The 20,576-nt window shown below is 46.9% G+C and overlaps 1 protein-coding gene across 1 annotated transcript in view; it reads right to left on the minus strand.

Moving 5' to 3' along the window:
• Positions 1-20,576, minus strand: part of OSBPL10 (oxysterol binding protein like 10) — a 221,406-nt gene that overhangs the window by 182,204 nt on the left and 18,626 nt on the right. The window contains exons 3-4 of the mRNA XM_077753734.1: positions 15,341-15,516; positions 12,160-12,239 (exon numbers count right to left, since the gene is read on the minus strand). Of these exons, the coding sequence (XP_077609860.1) occupies positions 12,160-12,239; positions 15,341-15,516 (256 nt within the window). The remainder of the gene's footprint in view (positions 1-12,159; positions 12,240-15,340; positions 15,517-20,576) is intronic.

Below are 20,576 nucleotides of genomic sequence, written 5' to 3' on the forward strand. Positions count from 1 at the left end.
ACTCGGCAGTCCGTGTTCTCCCTCCACACCCCGTCAGGCCCCCGCCCCCCATGGAACCTACCTGGGCATCTGGCACTATGGTACAATTGCCAGTAGTGATCTCACTTAATCCTCCCCACAACCCACAATTCCATCTCCCTATCAACAGGGATTACTGCCCATGTTCACAGACGGGGCACAGAGAGACCTTTGTCCCCAGTGGCACTACAGGACCCAATACTGTTCACCCCACAGCCTCACAGAGAGATCAGAGCCACTCACCACAAGACCACACAATATGAGCCATGCCGAACTGGTCAAGTATGGATTATAGCAGAGCATTCTGATGTATAATGAATATGATCGTTTGGGCAGCCTATCAAACCTTTGCAGGGGAGAGTCATTACAACTAGGTTTTAGGGGAGGGTCCTAGCTACTCCCGTGTGATCCCTCTTCTGGTGCAACCCAGCTTGACAAATCACCTGTCAGAAATACAGTGGAGGTGGGTTAGTTCATGTTACAGAAAGAACGGATATCTGGGAAGTGCTTATTGTCACTTAATCTTAAAAACTACCTTGCGTGGTTGATGCCATTATTTTACCCAAGTTATAGACATGGAAACAGAGGCTGAGACAGATTAGGTTACTTGAGATGCCAAGACTAGTTAATTGCTTGTAAATATCCCATACACAGCCAGAAACCAAATCCTTTGAATCCAATTCCTTGCTCTACCCACAAGACCAGATGCTCCATTTGTTCTAAAAACTTTTAATTACATCAAAAAAGGTGAGAAAAGTAAAATGGGAGAACGATTAGAAAAGCCTGTATCTGATAAGGGTTTAGTGTCTAGAACATATAAAGAACTCTTAACACCTCAACAAAAAGTAAAAACAAAAAATGACAAGGGAGTTAAACAGACATTTCTCCAAAGACGACATACAAATGGCCAATCAGCACGTGAAGAGATGCTCAGATCATTAGCCATTCAGGAAATGCACATCAAAACCACAGTGAGGTACCACTTCATACCCACTAGGATGGCCATAATCTGGAAGACAGACAACATCAAGTGTTGACAAAGATGCAGTAAAATCCGCATCCCCTGTACACTGCCAGAGGGAATGGAAAATGGTGCAGCTGCTTTGGAAAACAGTTTGGCAATTTCTCAAAAACGTAAGCAGAGTTACCAGCAGTTCTGTTTTTAGACATATACCCCAAAGAGTTGAGAACAGATATTGGCACAAAAATTTGCACACAAGTGTCAGAACAGCATTATTCAAAATAGCCGAAAAGTGAAAGCAGCCCAGATATCTATCAAGTAATGAATGGACTGAAAAATCTGGTAAGGGCGGGNGGTGGCTCAGTCCATTAAGCATCCGAATCTTGGTTTCTGCTCAGGTCATGATCTCAAGGTTTTGTGGGTTCGAGCCCTGCATCGGGCTCCAGGATGGCAGTGCAGAGCCTGCTTGGGATTCTCTGTCTTCCTCTCTCTGTGCCCCTTCCCCACTTGCTCTGTCTCCATCTCTAAGTAAATAAAAACTTAAAAAAAAATTGGGTGGGACCATCCCAGACTTTAGCCTCTCCTACAAAGCTGTCATCATCAAGACAGTATGGNAATATCGTATGTTTGCATGTATAGGAGGATTGGGAGGAACTTAACGGAGGACCATGGGGGAGAAGAAGGGGGGAAATGGTGGGGGAAAGGGAGAGAGGCAAACCACGGGAGACTCTTGAATGCTGAGAAACAAACCGACGACTGATGGATGTGGGGGGGGGCGGGGGGATGGGCATGGGGGAGGGCACTTGTGGGGATGAGCACTGGGTGTTATATGGAAACCAATTTGACAATAAACTATTTGTAAAAAAAAAAAAAAATTGGGGGGGGCTCCTGGATGGTTCAGTCGGTTAAGCATCCAACTTTGGCTCAGGTCATCATCTCACGGTTCATGGGTTCGAGCCCCGGGTCGCACTCTGTGCTGACGGACAGCTCAGAGGCTGGAGCCTATTTCAGATTCTGTGTCTCCCTCTCTCTCTCTGACCCTCCCCTACTCACACTGTCTATTTATCTCTCTCGAAAATAAATAAAACATTTTTTTAAAAATCGGGTATGTCCATATGATGGAATAAGATTCAGCCATAAAAGGGAATGAAGCATTGATTCATGCTACAAGAAGGAACCCTGAAAACACTAAGCTAAGTGAAATAAGCCAGGCACAAAAGGCCACAGTACAGGATTCCATTTACACAGATGTGCAGAACAGGCAAATCCTTGGAGACAGCGGTTAGTAGTCGCCAGGGGCTGGGGAGAGAGGATGGGTGGGCTAACGGGAACAGAGGCTTTCTTCTGGGGCTGATACAATATTGCGGAACGAAATAGTGATGGTTACACAGCTTTGTAAATATACTGAAAACACAGAATTGTACACTTTAATAAAGTAAATTTGGGGCACCTGAGTGGCTTAGTTGGTTAAGCGTCTGACTTTTACTTAGGTCATGATCTCGCAGTTCATGGGTTTGAGCCCCGCGTCGGGCTCTGTCCTGACTGCCAGCTCAGAGCCTGGAGCCTGTTTTGGAGTCTGTGTCTCCCTCTCTCTCTGACCCTCCCCTGCTCACTCTGTCTCTCTCTCTCCTAGAAATAAATAAAAATATTTAAAAAAAAAAGTAATTTTAACTGTATGCAAATCCGATCTCAAATGCACCCACTTGCCAGCCATGTGACCGTGGGCAGGTATATTACTTATCGTCCCTGTGCCTTAGCATCCTTGCCTATAAAACGCAGTAACAGGAGCTGCCTCATAGGGCTGTTGTGAGAAATGCGGAAGATAATCCTAGAAAAAGTCTCACAGTACTGGCCACACAGAAATGTGTTGATTTGGGGTGCCTGGGTGGCTTAGTCGGTTAAGCGTCCGACTTTCGCTTAGGTCATGATCTCGCGGTTCGTGGGTTCGGGCCCCGCGTCGGGCCCTGTGCTGACTGCCAGCTCAGAGCCTGGAGCCTGTTTCAGTCTGTGACTCCTTCTCTCTCTGACCCTCCCCTGCTCACGCTGTCTCTCTCTCTCTCTCCTAGAAATAAATAAAACATTAAGGAAAAAAAAAGAAACATCTAAAAAAAAAAAAAAAGAAATGTGTTGATTTGTCATTTATTATTTTCTTTTCCAAAACATGTGTTCCTTATGATGGTTATTTTCTTCTCTCTTAAAAGAAAGTATTAAGATCTATTTTCCTGACTGTTACTCAAGATTGATTTTCAACTACTAACATCCCTCTTATGTTTAAAAAAAAAAAGTCCTTAAATACTCAATCTAATGCAAAATACAACATTTTAGGAAAATAGGACAACTTAGATATAGTTTTTTTAAACAACCCAAATCCAACACTATCGCCACCACTAACTACCCCTACTACTATGGCAAATGCCAATAAGGGAGAGTGAGGAAGGAGGGAAGAGCATTTACATTTAAAATTCACTAACTGGGGGTGCCTGAGTGGCTAAGTCGACTGAGCATCTGACTTCGGTTCAGGTCATGATCTCTCCCTTCTTGACTCTGAGCCCCACGTTGGGCTCGCTGCTTTCATCCCATCAACACAGAGGCTTCTTCCGATCTTCTGTCCTCCTCTCTTTCTCTGCCCATTCCCCACTCATGCTCTTTTTCTTTTTCTCTTTCAAGAACTAAATGAAATATTTAAAGTAAGTAAACAAAATACACTAATCTCCACCACATGTCCTAACAGTGGCAGGTATGAAGATGCAGCTACGACTTCCCTGCAGTCGTGGGTCTTAAGAACACACAGTCAATCAGGAGGGGCGCATGTGCGCACTCCTCCCCCCTGCCCCCAACACACACACAAACCCTTGTGAAAATGGCTGTGCACATGTAAGTACTGGTATAAAAGAGAACACGGAAGACAAAAGATCCCCTGTGACCAGGCAGGTCAGGAAGACATCACAGAAGCACGTTAGCCTTGAAAAACACGTGGGTATCGGCCACAGGAAGAATGGAGACACATCCCAGCAGAGGAAGCAGCACGAACAAGGGCAAGGATGCAGGACAGTACCCAGCATGCCAGGGAGCTGCGTGTCTAGAACACGGAGCCCGTGCATGAGACGGAGGCAAAGAAACTGCACCCGACGCATGGTGGGCATCCAATGCCGAGGCAAAGTTCAGGACTTTGTCTCGAGAAGCAGACTGCTGGTGAAGGTTGTTTGAGGCAGGGCGTAGCACCGTCAGCAACCTTCCCCCGGCCCTCTGCCCTCAAAGAGGAGGGTCGTGCTAGGGGTTCTGAAACAGCTACCGTGGAGGGGGCAGCGGCACGGGAGAGCACGCAGAGGATCTGCCCACAAGAGGACACAAATTCCTGTCTTCAAACAAGGAAAGTGGATGTTCCTGATGCACAGACATGAATGGATAAGGGAGTGCTCAAGACATTTAACGGCACAGCCATGGAGCAGACCAGAACTCCTGGGACGAAGCACAGTAGGGAAGGACAGAGGTTTTATGAGCGGGGACACTAATTTTACCTTTAAAAAAAAAAAAAAGGTCCATAGCACAAGAGATTAAGCTATACATTGGTAAGTTCCCTCCTCAGAAACCGTAATGTAATCATTAAAGCTTTATCAGCACTGTCCAACAGAACTTTCTGTGATGATGGCAGCCATCAGCCAAAGGTGGCTACTAACCACTTAGATGGAGCTAAGTCCAACTGAGGAACTGAATTTTAAAATTCAATTTCAATTACATTTGACTCTTGAACACCACCAATCTGAACTGTGCAGAGTCGACTCCTACATGGATTTTTTTCAGTAAATATGGTACAGTACCGTAAGTGTATTTTCTCCTACAATTTTCTTAACACTTTCTTTTCTCTAGTTTACCTGATGGGAAGAATGCAGTATATAACATGCAAAACATACGAAATAGGTGTTAACCAACTGCTTGTGTTATAGGTAAGGCTTCTGGTCAAAAGCAGACTATTCGTAGTTAAGTTCTGGGACACTCACAAGCTATAAGCACATTTTCCACTGTGCAGGGAGCGGGGAGGTCAGCACGCCAGCCCTTGGTTTTTCAAGGTCAACTATACTTTTTTTTTTCCTAATTTTTTTAAGGAGGTTCCATGCCCAGGATGCAGGGCAAAGCTCACAACCTGAGCTGAGGTCAAGATCTGGATGCTAAAGTACACAGGTTTCCCAAGGGTCAACTGTAATTTAAATTTAAAGAGTTACAGAGTCTCACGTGGTAGCACCCGGGTGGCTCAGTCCATTAAGAGTCTGCCTCTTGATTTCCGTTCAGGTCATGATCTCACTGTTTTGTGAGTTCAAGCCCCACGTCAGGCTCTGCAATGACAGCACACAGCCTACTTGGGATTCTCCCTCTCTCTCTGCCCCTCTCAAAAATATATTTAAAAAAAAGAAAAAACTTAGAAGAAAAAGCCTCATGTGGCCAGCTCTGTATATCAGCACAGTTTCAGAACCTACCTTTTGTCCTTATTTCTTATATCTATTGTTCTTTGGACAAGTGGTACAAAGGAAGTCTGGAATCTCTTCCCACTTTTTAAAAAAAAATTTTAAGTTTACTTATTTATTTTAAGAGAGGTAGAGACAGGCTAGTGGGAGAGGGGCAGAGAGAGAGGGAGACAGAGAGTCCCAAGCAGGTTCTCTGCTGCTGCCAGCACAGAACCTGACGTGGGGCCTGAACTCACGTAACTTCGAGATCATGAACTGAGCTGAAACTAGGAGTCGGACGCTTAACAGGCTGAGCCACCCAGGAGCCCCCTCACTTCCCACTTTTTAATCATTCTATTACTTCTGAGTTCTTCTGCCTTGTTCTCACAAGTCCCAACTATGTCTGGTCATAAAAGAGGTACCAACGTCATTTGCCAGATCACCCCCAAGATTCTTAACATTCGGTCAGTGACTTACCAGCAGTGCTTTCTCTAGGTGAATAAAACTGGTATTTTTTTTTAGGAGGATAAACCCATAGGAGCTCATTATTTGAATATTTCAGTAGCATTTTTGTTCAAACAGTAAGAGGAGATGGGGCTGGGATGCTGGCCTAGAGGCATCTGACAACCCTTGGGGCCTCATGGTGTCAGATTCCACAGACGTCACCTTGTTAATCAGTAAGCAGGTGCTTCCTGTTGTGATGCATCCTAACCAAGATATGAAAGCCCTCTGGCTCGTGCCCCAGGGTAGCAGAGGGTCAGGGACGTTACAGTCTTTCACCTTCAGAAACCAAGGACTGGTGACGAATCAATGGCTCCAAATCTGTTACTCTACACACCGGGCTGTGGATTTAACATTAAGTCACACTTCCCCTCCCGGCCCACCCTTCTGCAGATGAGACCTCTAACTCCCCCAGAAGTAGTCTATACATCTCCACGCCTCCCCCAGATGAGGTCTCCGGATGTCCCCAAGACAGGGCTCTCTGTCCCCGGCAGGGCCTCCCAACGGGAAGCACACTGCCCTTGGGACACAAGGCGCCCACCGAGAATGCACTTCCAGCCCCAGCCTCCGCCAGGCCAGCTTAGGACTCCCAGCCTCCTTTCTCATCACTCAATGTCCCATCACTCCCGACTGGACCTCTCACCACCGGGGAGTACCAGACGTCGTGGCAAAGGCAGAGGACGGGAGTTAGGAGCTACCTCCCAGGGGTCGGCCGTCAGGGGGAGGCCGTAGGCTGTGGTCCTCACCCAGCATTGGCTTCAGAAGAACTGCCCGCCCCCCACCTTGGGCTGTCCACGTCCCAGATGCCACGTGGACATCTAGCGGAGGTGGTGCTCTAACACCGCACAGGCTCCCGTGAATCAGTACGCCAGCTAGCATTCTAGAGGATGGGAAAAAAGGATACTTAGGCGTCGGGCATGAATATTTATATATACACTCCTGGAAACTCCGCAGCTTTCGCGGCTCGTCCGAGACCTCCTAAGACTCATAACGAATTTAAAACCGTGCACGGGACAATCCTATTCCTCCGTGACCAAATTTGCATTTTAATTTAGAATTACCCACAGGCCACTCTGATGTGACCACAGTCTCTAAACATGACAGATCCCCCTGGGACCTGCCGGCTTCCAAGTGAGAGCGGTAGTCAGGGTCTGCTCTCGGGGGACACGTGATCGAGGGGGGATTCAGACTGACCGGGGTCTCTGGCGCCCAAAGCAGTAAAATACAAGGATGGAGGCCCGGGCCCCTGAGAACCCAGAGAAGGCACTTCAAACACAAGGAGCTGCGTTAACTACTTCGAATGCCTCAAATTTCTCCATGTCCTTACAAACTTTCCCCACTGATGAGAAACAAATTCTACATTTCCCGGTCGTTGGATGGGTGAATGGCTGAGAAAGATGCACCCTCCTTTCCTCAACTTCCCATCTCGAAGGAAACAAGCACAGGGCAAGGACAACGAAGGAGACGTGGCCAAGACGGGAGGGCGAGCTGCTGCCGGGAGCCAAGCACGGCGGAGATGCCGGACATGGTCCTTTCCAGGGTAGAACCACCCAGCACAGAGAACGGGCCTGTGACCAAAGCCGGGGCTTCCAGTCCATCCTCATGGAGGGGGAGCCACTCGAAACCCAGGTGGGAGCGATTTCTGTGCCCGGCCGGAAAAGCCACGGGAAGGACGGGCCGCAAATGCGGTCCTGTGACCGCTCTCCACACAAAAACCTGTTTACAGGTATGTGCGCCGAGGGGCGCCTGGGGGCTCAGGTCATGCTCTCGTGGTCTGTGGGTTTGAGCCCCACGTCCGGCTCTGTGCTGACAGCTCGGAGCCTGGAACCTGCTTCAGATTCTGTCTCCTCTCTCTCCCCCTCCCTCTCCCCTTCTCTCTCTTGTCCCTCTCTCCCTCTTTCTCCCTCCTCTTCTCTCCCTCCCTCTCTCCCCCTCTCTCCTTCTCTCTCTCCCTCCTTCTCTTTCTCTCTCCCCTTCCCCCATTTGCATTCTCTCTCGCTCTCAAAAATAAACATTAAAATTTTTTCATAAAAAATAAAAAAGAAGTACCCCTAAATGGTATCAGGGATGAGGTCTGGGGCTGGGATTTGGGGCAATTCTTTTCCTTCTCTAGATTCTGAATGCTTTCTATTGAATATAGGTAATATTCATGATTGTAAAAAATACTACTACTTCCATTATGGGGAAAAAACACCTCACAAGTTATCAGCAGTGAACTTATACCAAGAGCAGGTTTGTGGCAGGGCTGGGGAGCAGTCAGAATGAGGCTTCCAGAGCNAAAGCGAGGCTGTGAGCTCTGTTACGTTTCTGAACCATGACGCCCATCTCGTCATTGCATGCGGGCCGGAAAAGTGATCATTAATACCACATGTAGCACAATACCCTCAGAGCTGAAAGCCAGGAGAGAAGGTACTAGTGCTCAGAGCAGACTAGTGAACTCCTCAGTACGTAGGTCGCCCCTCCCCAAGTGCACCCACCTTCCGTATCTGCTGGAGGAAAATCAAAGCAAAGAAATACTGAAAATAACAGTAAGTGTTCATCAAGTTTAGGCCTTAAAGGTTCTGTCAATTGGTTCAGAATAAAAGCCAGTGATGGGGCGCCTGGGTGGCTCAGTCGGTTAAGCATCCAACTCTTGACTTTGGCTCAGGTCATCATCTCAAGNAAAATCTTAATGTCTTTAAATGTTCTCTAACCACTGGACCCCTGTCCTCATTATCCCACAGGCCAAAAGTAACTTGAAAACAGCTTTATTCCAAAGTTTCTCCAGCTCCCCGCCCCCAAACAACGTGGAATGACCCCGAGTTCTTGGATATGGCTCCTTACAAACAACAGGGCCTGTGTGAAAACAGACACACTACCACACATGGATTTCAAAGCACACTTGTTTTCCCTGAGGGTGGGGTCAAGGCCCTGGGCAGCCGCAACGCTGGACTCCCAAGCAGCAGTCTTACTAAGCATCAGCACAAGCAACCAAGCCCCGAACTCCCCAGACCGCCTCATGTGGGCAACTGGCTCTTACCCGCACTGCCTCGTTTGGGACCTGAGGACCCACCTCAGGCGACAGATGACACCATTTCAGAGACGAGGACAGAGAACCAGAGAACATAAAAGTGACCCGAGCAGGTATGCACAACACATAATCAGCGGGGCCAGGATTTAAATGCAGGACCTCCTGGGGCACCCAGGTGGCTCAGTCGGTTAAGCATCCAACTTTGGATTTTGGCTCCGGTCGTGAGCTCAGTTTGTGAGATTGAGCCCCGCGTCGGGCTCTGCACTGACAGCGTGGAGCCTGCTTGGGATTCTCTCTCTCCTTCTCTGCCCCTTTCCCCTCTCGTATGCCATCCCACCACTCAAAATAAATAAACTCTTTTTAAAAAGGCAGGATCGCTCACTCTGCACTCAATATTTCTTCTACAGCAGCATGCCATGAGCAGAAGCATGCATATGCTCAGTCAGAAGACGCTTTTCATCCCAAGTTCATGGGGACTGTGTGCTCACCATCACAAGCCTACAGCAAAAACTTAGTGCAGAAGGCCAACACTACTCTCAAGTAAAGTTACTGAAGAATTCTGCGATCAGACCTATTTAAAAAACTGGAGAAGGGTTCCCTGGAGTATATAAAAATTCCCAGAGTCCTATCCAGAGCTGTCCCCTCAGTATTATGAAATATGGAGTTCATGGCAGGAGAACGCCATGCCGAACCTTCCTGTCAGCACCGAGCAGGAAACCAGGACGAGGGAGGAGGGGGAGGGGGTGTGTTTAGCAGCTCTGGCTCTTGTCCCCATCCCCTCACTTAATGGCTATGTGAGCTGGAGCCTAAGGTTGAGTGATCACTTACATAGAAAGCATTAAACATCATTACCCAGGTGCCTGCGTGGCTCAGTCGGTTAAGCATTCTACTTCGGCTCAGGTCAGGAGCTAAATCCGCACACAGCTAAGAGTGCAAAGGTGTTCACTGCAGCACTATGCAGAACCACCTGATGTGCATCCGCGGAGGACTTAAAGCCCTGACATCCATTCCTTAGAACAGCCATCCTGAGACTGGTCCCACCGGTCTCATAAGAAAAAGTCTCTTGGGGCACCTGAGTGGCTCAGTCGGTTAAGCGTCCGACTTCGGCTCAGGTCAAGATCTCGCAGTTCGTAGATTTGAACCCTGCTTCGGGCTCTGTGCTAACAGCTCAGAGCCTGGAGCCTGCGTCAGATTCTGTGTCTCCCTCTCTCTGACCCTCCCCTGCTCACACTGTCTCTCTTTCTCTCTCTCTCAAAACTAATTAAAAAAGAAAAAAGATCTCCAAAATGTACTTTTTAAAAAGCCAAAAAGGGAAAAAGACTGTAGGCATGATACAATTCCATCTGTGAAAAAATACGGATGCAGATACATATACATACTAACATCAATCTACTTGAATGATGTTAAGGGCAGTGATCTCTAATGAGCATATGTGGCAATAGAGGGAGATACTTTCTTTTTCTTTCAAGAAAGAAAGCCCTTCTGTCCTGCTTTATAAAAAAGTAAAAAGATACAGGGGCGCCTGGGTGGCTTAGTCGGTTAAGCGTCCGACTTTTGCTTAGGTCATGATCTCGCGGTTCGTGGGTTCGAGCCCCGCGTCGGGCTCTGTGCTGACTGCCAGCTCAGAGCCTGGAGCCTGTTTCATAGTCTGTCACTCCCTCTCTCTCTGACCCCCTTTGTTCACGCTGTCTCTCTCTCTCTCTCTCCTAGAAATAAATAAAACATTAAAAAAAAAAAAGTAAAAAGATACAGATAAAAAGAAAAACAGTTTTCAACTACCTCGGCATTCATAAAATGCTGATGAAACATCCAGGACTCCTACTATAACTCCTGGAAAATAAAACAAGCCCAAGAGAAAACACGCTTTAGAAGTAGGGCCCTACCTATGGTAGCCAAGGTGCTGCTTGGGCTAAGTCAAGAAAGATGGGTGAATCTTCAGTAAGCAAGTCAGGATGAAGAGGTCTCTTAAAAGAAGAGAAATATGAACAATGAACGAAATCACTGTGAAGACATCACTTCAGGCTGTCCCGGGAGGCACGACAGAGAGGTGTAACTAAGGAAGACCTGTCCTGTGGCCCCGGGCAAGACAGCCCAAGTCACAGGATTAGAATCATCAGAAGATTCGACTAGGTGTCTTTCTATTGGAGAAATGGAATGTGGGNGTTCTAAATGTGAATTAATGATACAAATTATTATATAAACTGGGGCACCTGGGTGGCTCCGTCGGTTGAGCATCGGCTTTGGCTCAGGTCATGATCTCACAGTTCGTGGGTTCAAGCCACGTGTCGGGCTCTGTGCTGACAGCTCAAAGCCTTGAGCCTGCTTCAGATTCTGTGTCTTTCTCTCTGCCCCTCCCCTGCTCACTCCTTGTCTCTCTCTCTCAAAAATAAACAAACATTAAAAAAAAATTTTAAGGGGGCGTCCGACCTTTGGCTCAGGTCATGATCTCGCGGCTCGTGGGTTCGGGCCTCGCATTGGGCTTGTGCTGACAGCTCAGAGCCTGCTTCGGATCCTCTGTCTTCCTCTCTCTCTCTGTCCCTCCCCCACTTGCAAAAATAAACATTAAAAAAAAAAATTTTAAGAGGTAAATCCTTTGAGCACTGACTTTAACAAAAATTACTGCCCTCAATGACTTTATTTTGCAATTATTTCCTGTATTCTAATGATTTCTAATGAAATCCTCCAAATAACCTCTGAAAATGCCTACCTCCCACCTCCCACCTCTGTGATCCAACATCTCCTACCGAGTCCTGTGGAGAAAAGAATGCATGCTTGCGTGCCAAATTACCCAGGAACATCTTTATACTTAGAACACTGAAGCACCTTGCAGAATATTCAATCCATTTGGGGTCTAGGTTTTAAGGATCAGTGACAACAACTAGTCCTCGTGAAGAGTAAACGTGACTGTTCAGCCTCCACGCTGAAATCATCCACTCGAGCTTCTCAACACAGCTGCCTACACAGACCATGCGCAAAGCAACTGAAGTATCCTTCCAGAATCAGTTCCGATGAGGGGTGTGGAGGCCTCTTCATTCTAGCTACAAATGTAATCCTGCTACTTCCCTCTCTTGGCTTTACATTTCAATGCAGCAGGACAAGTAGGAATTCCCTTCCAGTGGGTAACTTGAAAATAACATGAAAAACAACTTCCCCAAAGAAACAGACGATGGGGCTGAAAGGGAGCGATCCTCATTACTGCAAAGCCTCCTTGCTGTCCCGGGGCTACTTACCTTAGAACCCGTTTCCATGTGGTATTTGGCACAGGCTCGAAGCTGAGTCACCCAAAACTGTTTCTCTTTTGCATCAGCAGCTAAAATAGAGGGGGAAAAAAACAAAAACGCTTGCAGAGATCGTTCCCAAACGTATCCAACCTACTTCTACACCCACCTAAGGGGTGGGAGGCCCAGGGAGTGAGGTGGGGAGAGAAGGGAAAACAAAGGCAGATGACAATATTCTCAAGCAGACGGTGCTTACACCTGGAAAACAAATTACACAAAATCTCAACAGAAAATTCGCTCTTAAACCGCTTAAAAATGTACTCTGCAAGGCCCGGAATATATTGCCATTTTTTTACCCTCCTCTGAAAAAGGTCACTTACACTTCTTTAAAAAAAGGCAGCAAGGAAGGGAAAACATGATTTTTTTAATGTTTATGTTTGAAAAAGAATACGTGAGGGGAACGGGCAGGGAGGGGGACAGAAGATCTGAAGTCGGGGCTCAAACTCACGAACCATGAGATCATGACCTGAGCTGAAGTCAGACACTTAACCAACTGAGCCACCCAGGTGCCCCAAAACATGATTATTTTTAAGAGCCTCTTGGCTCAAAGTATAGTTTTTCAGGGCTATGGTTATCATCAGTTTTGTACTGTGAACTTACTAGCATCTATGAAATAAGAATTCAATTGAATCATTTTAATACATGTTCTCAATGATTCATATTATGATTAGACAGAACAAGATACCAAATCCTGCTTTAGAGACCCTCACAGTTCCCCAAAAGAGACACTGAAATACAAGTCAACTGTATGGTCATAACCTTCCATCTATACTCCCATCTCTCAAATATATCAAATTGTTTTCGTAGACTATCATGGATACATAACAGGTTCTTATAAAATCTAAATCATCAATTTCACTGCATTATTAACTACCTAAATAGTTTAAAATAATATTAACTGCCTAAATGCTGACGCTGCAGAAAACAGAAGGATTCCCTGGAACCTCAGCTTGAACTATTGGATGAAGAAATCTAGGGGGAGGTAGACCAAATGGACTTGACTTCCAAAGGATTCTGCAGAAACTAGAGTCTCTTTCCTTAGGAAAGGAAGAACTGCCAGTTTATGGCAGTACTACTCAAAGGCTCAGGAGCAGGACACCCGGGTGGCTCAGTGGGTTAAGCGTCCAGCTCCTGATCTAGGCTCAGGGCACAATCTCACGGTCTTGAGATTGAGCCCCACATTGGGCTCTGCGTGGACAGTGAGAAGCAAGCTTGTGATTCTCTCTCTCCCTCTCTCTCTCTCTCTCTCTGCCCCTCCCTGGCTGACAGGTACATGTGCTTGCTCGCTTTCTCTCATTCTCTCTCTCTCTCAAAATAAAAAAATAAACTTAAAAGACTCAGCACCAAAGATGTTCCCAGAAGCCATGCATCTATGGACATCAAGAATCATTCAACTCTATGTGGAGATGACATGTTCAATGAAAAAACGGATACCCACATCCTCCTGGGGGGAGTCAAGGACCAGCCATATATGTGCAGAAATGTATCCTGCCTTTCCTAAAGCTTCTAACTTTCAGCTAAATTTAGCCCTTGTAATAATGTCCGCAGATAATAAAACTTTTATATTTGCTATTAAAACTACCCTTAAAAAACCCCCCTGGGGTTTAATAATCCTGAAAATAATATCAACTCTCAAAAGGCAAAATGAGATGGCTCAATTGTCAAATTAGTCGGGTATTTCTTTTGTGTAGGTTTCTGTCATCTTACAAACCACAGGCAGGGGGGGGGGGGGGGGAAGTGCCATTAAGTTTTTCACTTGCTTTTGTTTCTGCTCTAACAATTTATTAAGCAATAAACAACAAAACGAAACCAATGCCCACGTAAATTGAGCCAGCTGGAACGCACACAGCATGAATCTCCAAAGAGAGCATGAATCTTGCCGTGTTTCAGAAAACTAAAAAACTTTTTCCAACTACAGGCATTTTTATTTCGTAGGCTTTTGGATTGTTTTATAGATTCTGAAATATGATTTGTATATAGATAATAAAGAAACATCAGCTTATTCCGTCTCTTGGCAGTAAAGCTTGCAGGTAGAACAATGAAACCGGGCTCGGAGGCACGGAGTCTGCCCTCAGTCTGGCTTTGAAGAGGCCGACCCATCATTATCAGTTCCCTGGGGTCCAGGAGGGATAAAACGGTCTTTTTCTGCATGCTGAGCCCTCACTTGGGCAAAGAAAAATGTATGAAGGCAGGCTTAGCAACCAACACCCAACATGTAATATATGCTAGTACTACCCTTCCTCTGACTCTAAATGACACTGACTTGGGGTGTGGTGGGTGTGTGTGTGTGCGCGTGCACGCCTGCATGCACCACCTCCTCATCTGTCCATTTGGATTTTTGTCCTGTTGTTTTGTCATCAGAAGGAAACTGACAGTTCCTCTGGCAAGGCAACTGTGATGGAATGCTGGTGGAATGATCTGGCAATAATCAACTCCTACTGCTACAGTCGAGTCTGGCGTCGCTGAAAACCTGTTGGATGGATGAGCCTTGGGGGTGGTGGGGCCTACAGTTCTGGCTCAATGCGGGCTCCCTGGGGATCCCTCCTCCTAGAAGATGCTAGGCAGACTTCAGTCCTCAAGAAGCTCAGAGAAAGGGAAAAGCCAAAAGGAAACTAACTCAACACCAAGCAGATGGCTTCCTCACCAGGCTTCAATACTGTAGCAGAATAGATACAAATGAAGGGGCCCTTTGCGAAGAGGTATTCTGGAGAAATCCTGAGGGAAGGGCACAATGACCCCCGAGAAAGGCTTGTTTTGTCCTAACATAGCCCCCAGGCAACCGCAATAGGAAGTCGAAGAAAATCTATGTTGAACTGATACGAAAAATCTGAAATCCTAAAGGTGAGTTGGCCTTACAATCACTCACCTTTTCCTCTGTCCTTAATTTCTCAGTTACTTAAATCCTCATGTCAGCTCTGCCTCCCACCCCGGGGCGGTGGGGGGGGGGGGGGAAANGGGGGGGGGGGGGTAAAGAAGAGAGGCGGTGTCTGTCACCACAGAGTCCTCAAACACTGCAAATTGTTAAAGGTGATTTTAAAAAAATTAAAGAAGACAAAACCAACAAGAGAGCCATCACCATGGTAACTATGCATGGCCCACGAGGCCACTCTGAAAAGTCAGCAGGAGAACCTACCTCTCAGCTTATACATCTCTCCGTTGGCGGAATAGACCACCAGCATGTGGGGGGCTTCGTCACTCAGGGACACTATGGCTCCAGAGAGGGACAGGGCTCCCCGAGGCTTCTGGTGTTTGCTTTGCTCATTCACAAAATACTGCAGGATGCCCGACTCAAAGTCCAGCACAAAGTACCTGCAGAGAAACCACAGTGCGTCATTTTCTCTTCTGTAGCCCACATCTCCCAGCAAAGCAGGAAACTAAGCCTGAAATCAACATCGAGGGATTCAGGAAGGAGGAAACCCAAAATCCCTCCTGGCACCCCACAAAAGTCAGCCCCTGCGCAGGGAGAGAGCCCTGGATTCTGAAGGCAGAATGGTGCTTCTAACAGGTCACTGGGGCAAGGCAAGGGCCAGCTCCATTCAGGATTCAGGGCAATGCTCATTACCTTGCCTGGTGCCTACAGATACCACAGGAAACCTCCAAATGACCCAGAAAAAAACAAAAAACAAAAAAAGCAATCAGACGCATCGGGACACCGACTCTGGGGACTCTCCGCAGGACCTCGCAAGGACAGCCGGAATTCTCTAAGCCTCTAAGAGAAGCAGTTGTACACCCAGAAAACAGCAAGCTGGGCCTCAAGCTTCCTGCCAGGGACATGGGTAACCCTGAGGAGCCGGAGCGCCAGGGGTCCCCTGGGAACTGGGGAGCTCCCACAGCCACCTGACATACTCCACCAGCCCTTCTAATGCATCACTTCAACACCAACTGGCAGGAAGCCCCTCAGCTCTGGGAAGCCACAGTGGTAAAAGCACAGAACTCCAAATTCCCTAAATCCCTCAAACAGATCTTTGTGGCCAAATGCCTGGGCTGTCTATACTCTCAACCTGTCATCTAGGAAATAATCACAACGTCCCCTTCTCCTTAGGACAGAAAGGTCTTCATTGGAGACCCACGGTCTTCCCGAGGCCTAGAGGCTCAGTGCGACCCCCTGCTGACCCCTCCACCTTCTCCCTTTCTCCTCCACTCACACCAGCTCTCCCTCCTCAGAGTCCCCTAGCTGTCTCCCACCACAGGACCTTGGCTCATGCTCTTCCCCATCCAGAGCAGTTACTCAAAGCGTGGTTGGTCCGCAGATTTTGATGGCTGGCAAACTATTCCCCGTCTATGACGGCTTTGCGGTATGGCTTTGCTTCAGCGTCCAAGTGCATGAGCCATGAAGCGCCCTCACTAACCAGTCTAGATATTGTCTGGCACATACGAGCAACAAACTAGTCATGAATCAACCACAGCACCACTGAGGGGTGGGGAGGCAGGTCCTTTACTGCAGCTGGAAAAACACTCCCCCAGAATGCTGCTACTCCCCCCGCCTAGCCTGCAGGCCCTTCCCTTTCTTGCCACATTAACTTCTCAGCCTTTGGGAACAACTCAAGGACCACCACCTCGTGATAGTCAAACGTTCCTCCCACCGGCTCTCAGAGCACCTGGAAACTGCCCATCCCAGCCTGGCCCCGATGGGAGCCTGCACCTGCAGGAGCCTCTGATCCCACGTCTAGCTTCCCTACATCTAGACTCCCCAGCGAGAAGCAGAACGGTGGCGTTCTCCCAATGCCCAGCACCGAGCCTGGTGCTTTGCTAGTAACACTGGTTCTATGAATTAATGAAGGAGGAAGAAACCCCTGCAGAATTCCAGTTTCCAAGCCAGGCACTAACGCACCTGGGTCACTACTGTGAACGCACAGCAGCACTGCAGAAATATTTCACATTTTTGAGGGATATATGGCAATACGCGACACAGGTCAGATACCGTGCATGCTACTAACTCTGCTTGTTCTCCAGTTCCCAAGTTACGTTCCTTGCAACAACATGTCTCTGCCAAGTTGAGTTTTCAGTAGGTGCTGGGGTAAAAAGCAAAGAGGAATGTGGAGCAGGAAAAGAGGGCGGCGATGCCCGATACGACTGCGACGTCTGAGAAGCCATGCAGGAACCCGCGGGTGCACACGTCCCATCCATAAGTAATGGTGGGTATTTAAGAAACAAATGTACTTCTCTCCTTTTATGCTTATTATCATTTTTTTCAAACACCTAGGTGTCAGAACATAAATATGTATGAAGTTCTTTGGAGCGAACTGGTTAATAAATGAAACATGGGGCTGGTTTTTTTTTTTTTTTCACCTATAAGCACCATGATCCAAGAAAGTTTGCAACCCTCTGATCTAATTCATTTTCATAGCAACCTAACGATTACACACCATCATTCCCATTTTGTAGATATCCTGAGACCTAAAGAAACTCAATATCCAAAAGCCAGACTTGGCTCGCTCCACCATCTTTGACAGTCATGCCAGTTCTTCCCGGGTCTCCTCCTCCATGTCACCTGTCCTGCACTTGCTTAGGTACTTTATTCTCCCAACCCTTCTGCTCCGAGCTAACCCAGGGAGCTGGAAGCTCCCTTCCCGGCAACAGAGGTGTCTCGTCTCCTATCCTCCCACAAAACGGCACAGCCGCCTCATTAGTGCCTGGCACCCCAGATCTCAGTCCTCCAGAACTCCAGTTTCTTTAAGGAATCCTCCACTGTTGAGGTGTCCGGGTGGCTTAGTCAATTGAGCATCTGACTTCAGCTCAGGTCATGATCTCACGGTTTGTAGGTTCAAGCCCCATGTCTGGCTTTGTGAGGACAGTGTGGACTCTACTTTGGATTCTGTCTGTCTGTCTCTCTCTCTCTGCCCTTCCCCACTCAAACTCTCTCAAAATTAAATAAACATTAAAAATTTTTTTAAAGACTACCCCTACAATCTAGCAATTGCACTGCTAGGTATTTATCCAAAGAATACAAAAATGCTGATTTGAAGGGGCACATGTACCTCAATGTGTACAGCAGCACCATCAACAAAAGCCAAATTACAGAAAGAGCCCAAATGTGCATCGACTGATGAATGGATAAAGAAGATGTAGTATGTATATACAATGGAGTATTACTCAGCAATCAAAAAGAATGAAATTTTGGGGCACCTGGATGGCTCAGTTGGTTAAGGGTTTGACTTCTGCTCAGGTCATGGTCTCATGGTTCGTGGGTCTGAGCCCCACACTGGGCTCTGAGCTGACAGCTTGGAGCCTGCTTTGAAATCTGTGCTCCCTCTCTCTGCCCTACCCCCCTGATAGTATGCTGTCTCTCTCTCTCTCTCAAAAATAAGTATTAAAACATTTAAAAAATAAAGAATGAAATCTTTCCATTTGCAACAACATGGATGGAACTAGAATGTATTACGCTAAGCAAAATAAGTCAGAGAAAAGACAAGTGTCACATGATTTCACTCATATGTGGAATTTAAGAAACAAAATAGATGAACACAGGGGAAGAGAAGGAAAAATAAGATAAAAATAGAGAGGGAGGCAAACCATGAGAGACTCTTAAATACAGAAAACAGACTGAGGGTTGATGGGGGTGTTGGGTGGGGGGATGGGCTAAATGGGTGATGGGCATGAAGGAGGGCACTTGTTGGGATGAGCACTGGGTATTCTATGTAAGTGATGAATCACTGAGCTCTACTCCTGAAACCAATATTACACTATATGTTAATTAGCTTGGACTTAAATACTTTTTTAATTAAAAAAAATATTCCACTCTTAATTATTTTTAATATTCTGAATACCTGACCATGGCTATTTACCTGCAGTACCTATCTCCTTCCCTCCTACATTTTAGGTCATGACAACAGAGATAGGCTTCTGGTTTTCATGAAAGGCATGGATAAATCAAGACACAAAAATGTATCACAGACCAGGACTATTCAAAATTATCGTCCCTACCCCCGCATTATCAACAACACCTGGGAGCTTGTTTGAAGTGTACATTCTTGGGCCTCATTCAAGACTTGCAGAATCTGAAACTCCGGGTAAGAGGTCCCAGAAGCAGTGTTTCAAGTGTCCAGATGATTCTGGTGCAGCTTAAGTTTGAGAAGCATTTGTCTAAAAGCTCATCATCAAATCCCTTTCCTCTTCTTCCAGAATGTGTTTCCCAGAGTTTAAGTTTTTTAAAGTTTAAGTTTTAGCCAACAGAGCAAATGAGATTCAGGCATGACCCATAAAACACACATTCTCCCTCCCCCCATTTCCCCTTCCTCCCACGCAGGTTGGATTGGAGACAATCTGAAGGTGAACTTGGGAAACCCCACAATGACCACGGCAAAGACAAAAGGTAAGGGCCTGAGTCCCCTAAGCACCACCCAGAAGAGTCACCAGCTAAAGGACACCCATATCTGATGTTCCTTTAGAACTGGCACATGAGGGGCACCTGGGTGGCTTGTCAGTTAAGCATCCAACTTGATTTCAGCTCAGGGCATGATCTCATGGCTCGTGAGATCTTAGCACTCTGTGCTAAGAGTGTGGAGCCTGCACGGGATATTCTCTCCCTCTCCCTCTCCCTCTCCCCCTTCCTCATGCTCTTTCTCTCAAAATAAATAACTTAAAAAAAAAAAAAAAAAAGAACTGGTACAGGAATGAGAAAGTTCTGGTGAACTAGACCCTAAGATCAAGTTGTGTTACAGCAGTTAGCCTTAGAAATTCACAAAAAAAGTCTTTATGTCTATTTTCAGGTCCTACTTAAAAAAAATAAAATCTTTAAAAGAACTGTTTTGTTTTGTTTTGTTTTGTTTTTTGAGAAAAAGAGTAAGAGTGGGGGAGAGGGAGAGGGAGGGGGAGGGGGAGGGGGAGAGGGAAGGAGGGAGAGGGAAAGGGAGAGGGAGAATCCCAAGCAGCACAGAGCCTGACATGGGGCTCAAACTCACAAACCATGAGACCTGAGCCAAAATGAAGAGTCACTAGGCGCCCCTAAAGATTTTATTTTTAAGTAATCTCCACGCTCCACATGGGGATCAAACCCACAACCTCAAGATCAAGAGTCACACGCTCCACCAACGGAGCCAGTCAGGGCCCCAGTCCTACTTAAAATTCGCCCCTACTCCTTCCTTTCTGTGCTGTGAAAACCAAACTCCTTCAACAAGGGGGTGGGGGGTGGCAATTTCTGAGCTGGCAATGATCATTTGGTGCTGACCCTGCATGTTTTCAACTTGACCTATATTTAATGTCATTGTGACTGTGGCCACGCAGACACTGCTGCTGACAAGTCAGAGCACTAATGGCAATAATCCTTACAAGTGTAGGGAAGGAGACGTGGCTCCAACCACAGCACTTCGTGTCCCCCCATACCCCCAAGCCACAGCCAGGGTCCCCCATCAAAAAACATGCCACGTTTG

This window comes from Crocuta crocuta, unplaced genomic scaffold, assembly GCF_008692635.1.
Source record: "Crocuta crocuta isolate KB4526 unplaced genomic scaffold, BGI_CrCroc_1.0 scaffold655, whole genome shotgun sequence".
NCBI lineage: Eukaryota > Metazoa > Chordata > Mammalia > Carnivora > Hyaenidae > Crocuta > Crocuta crocuta.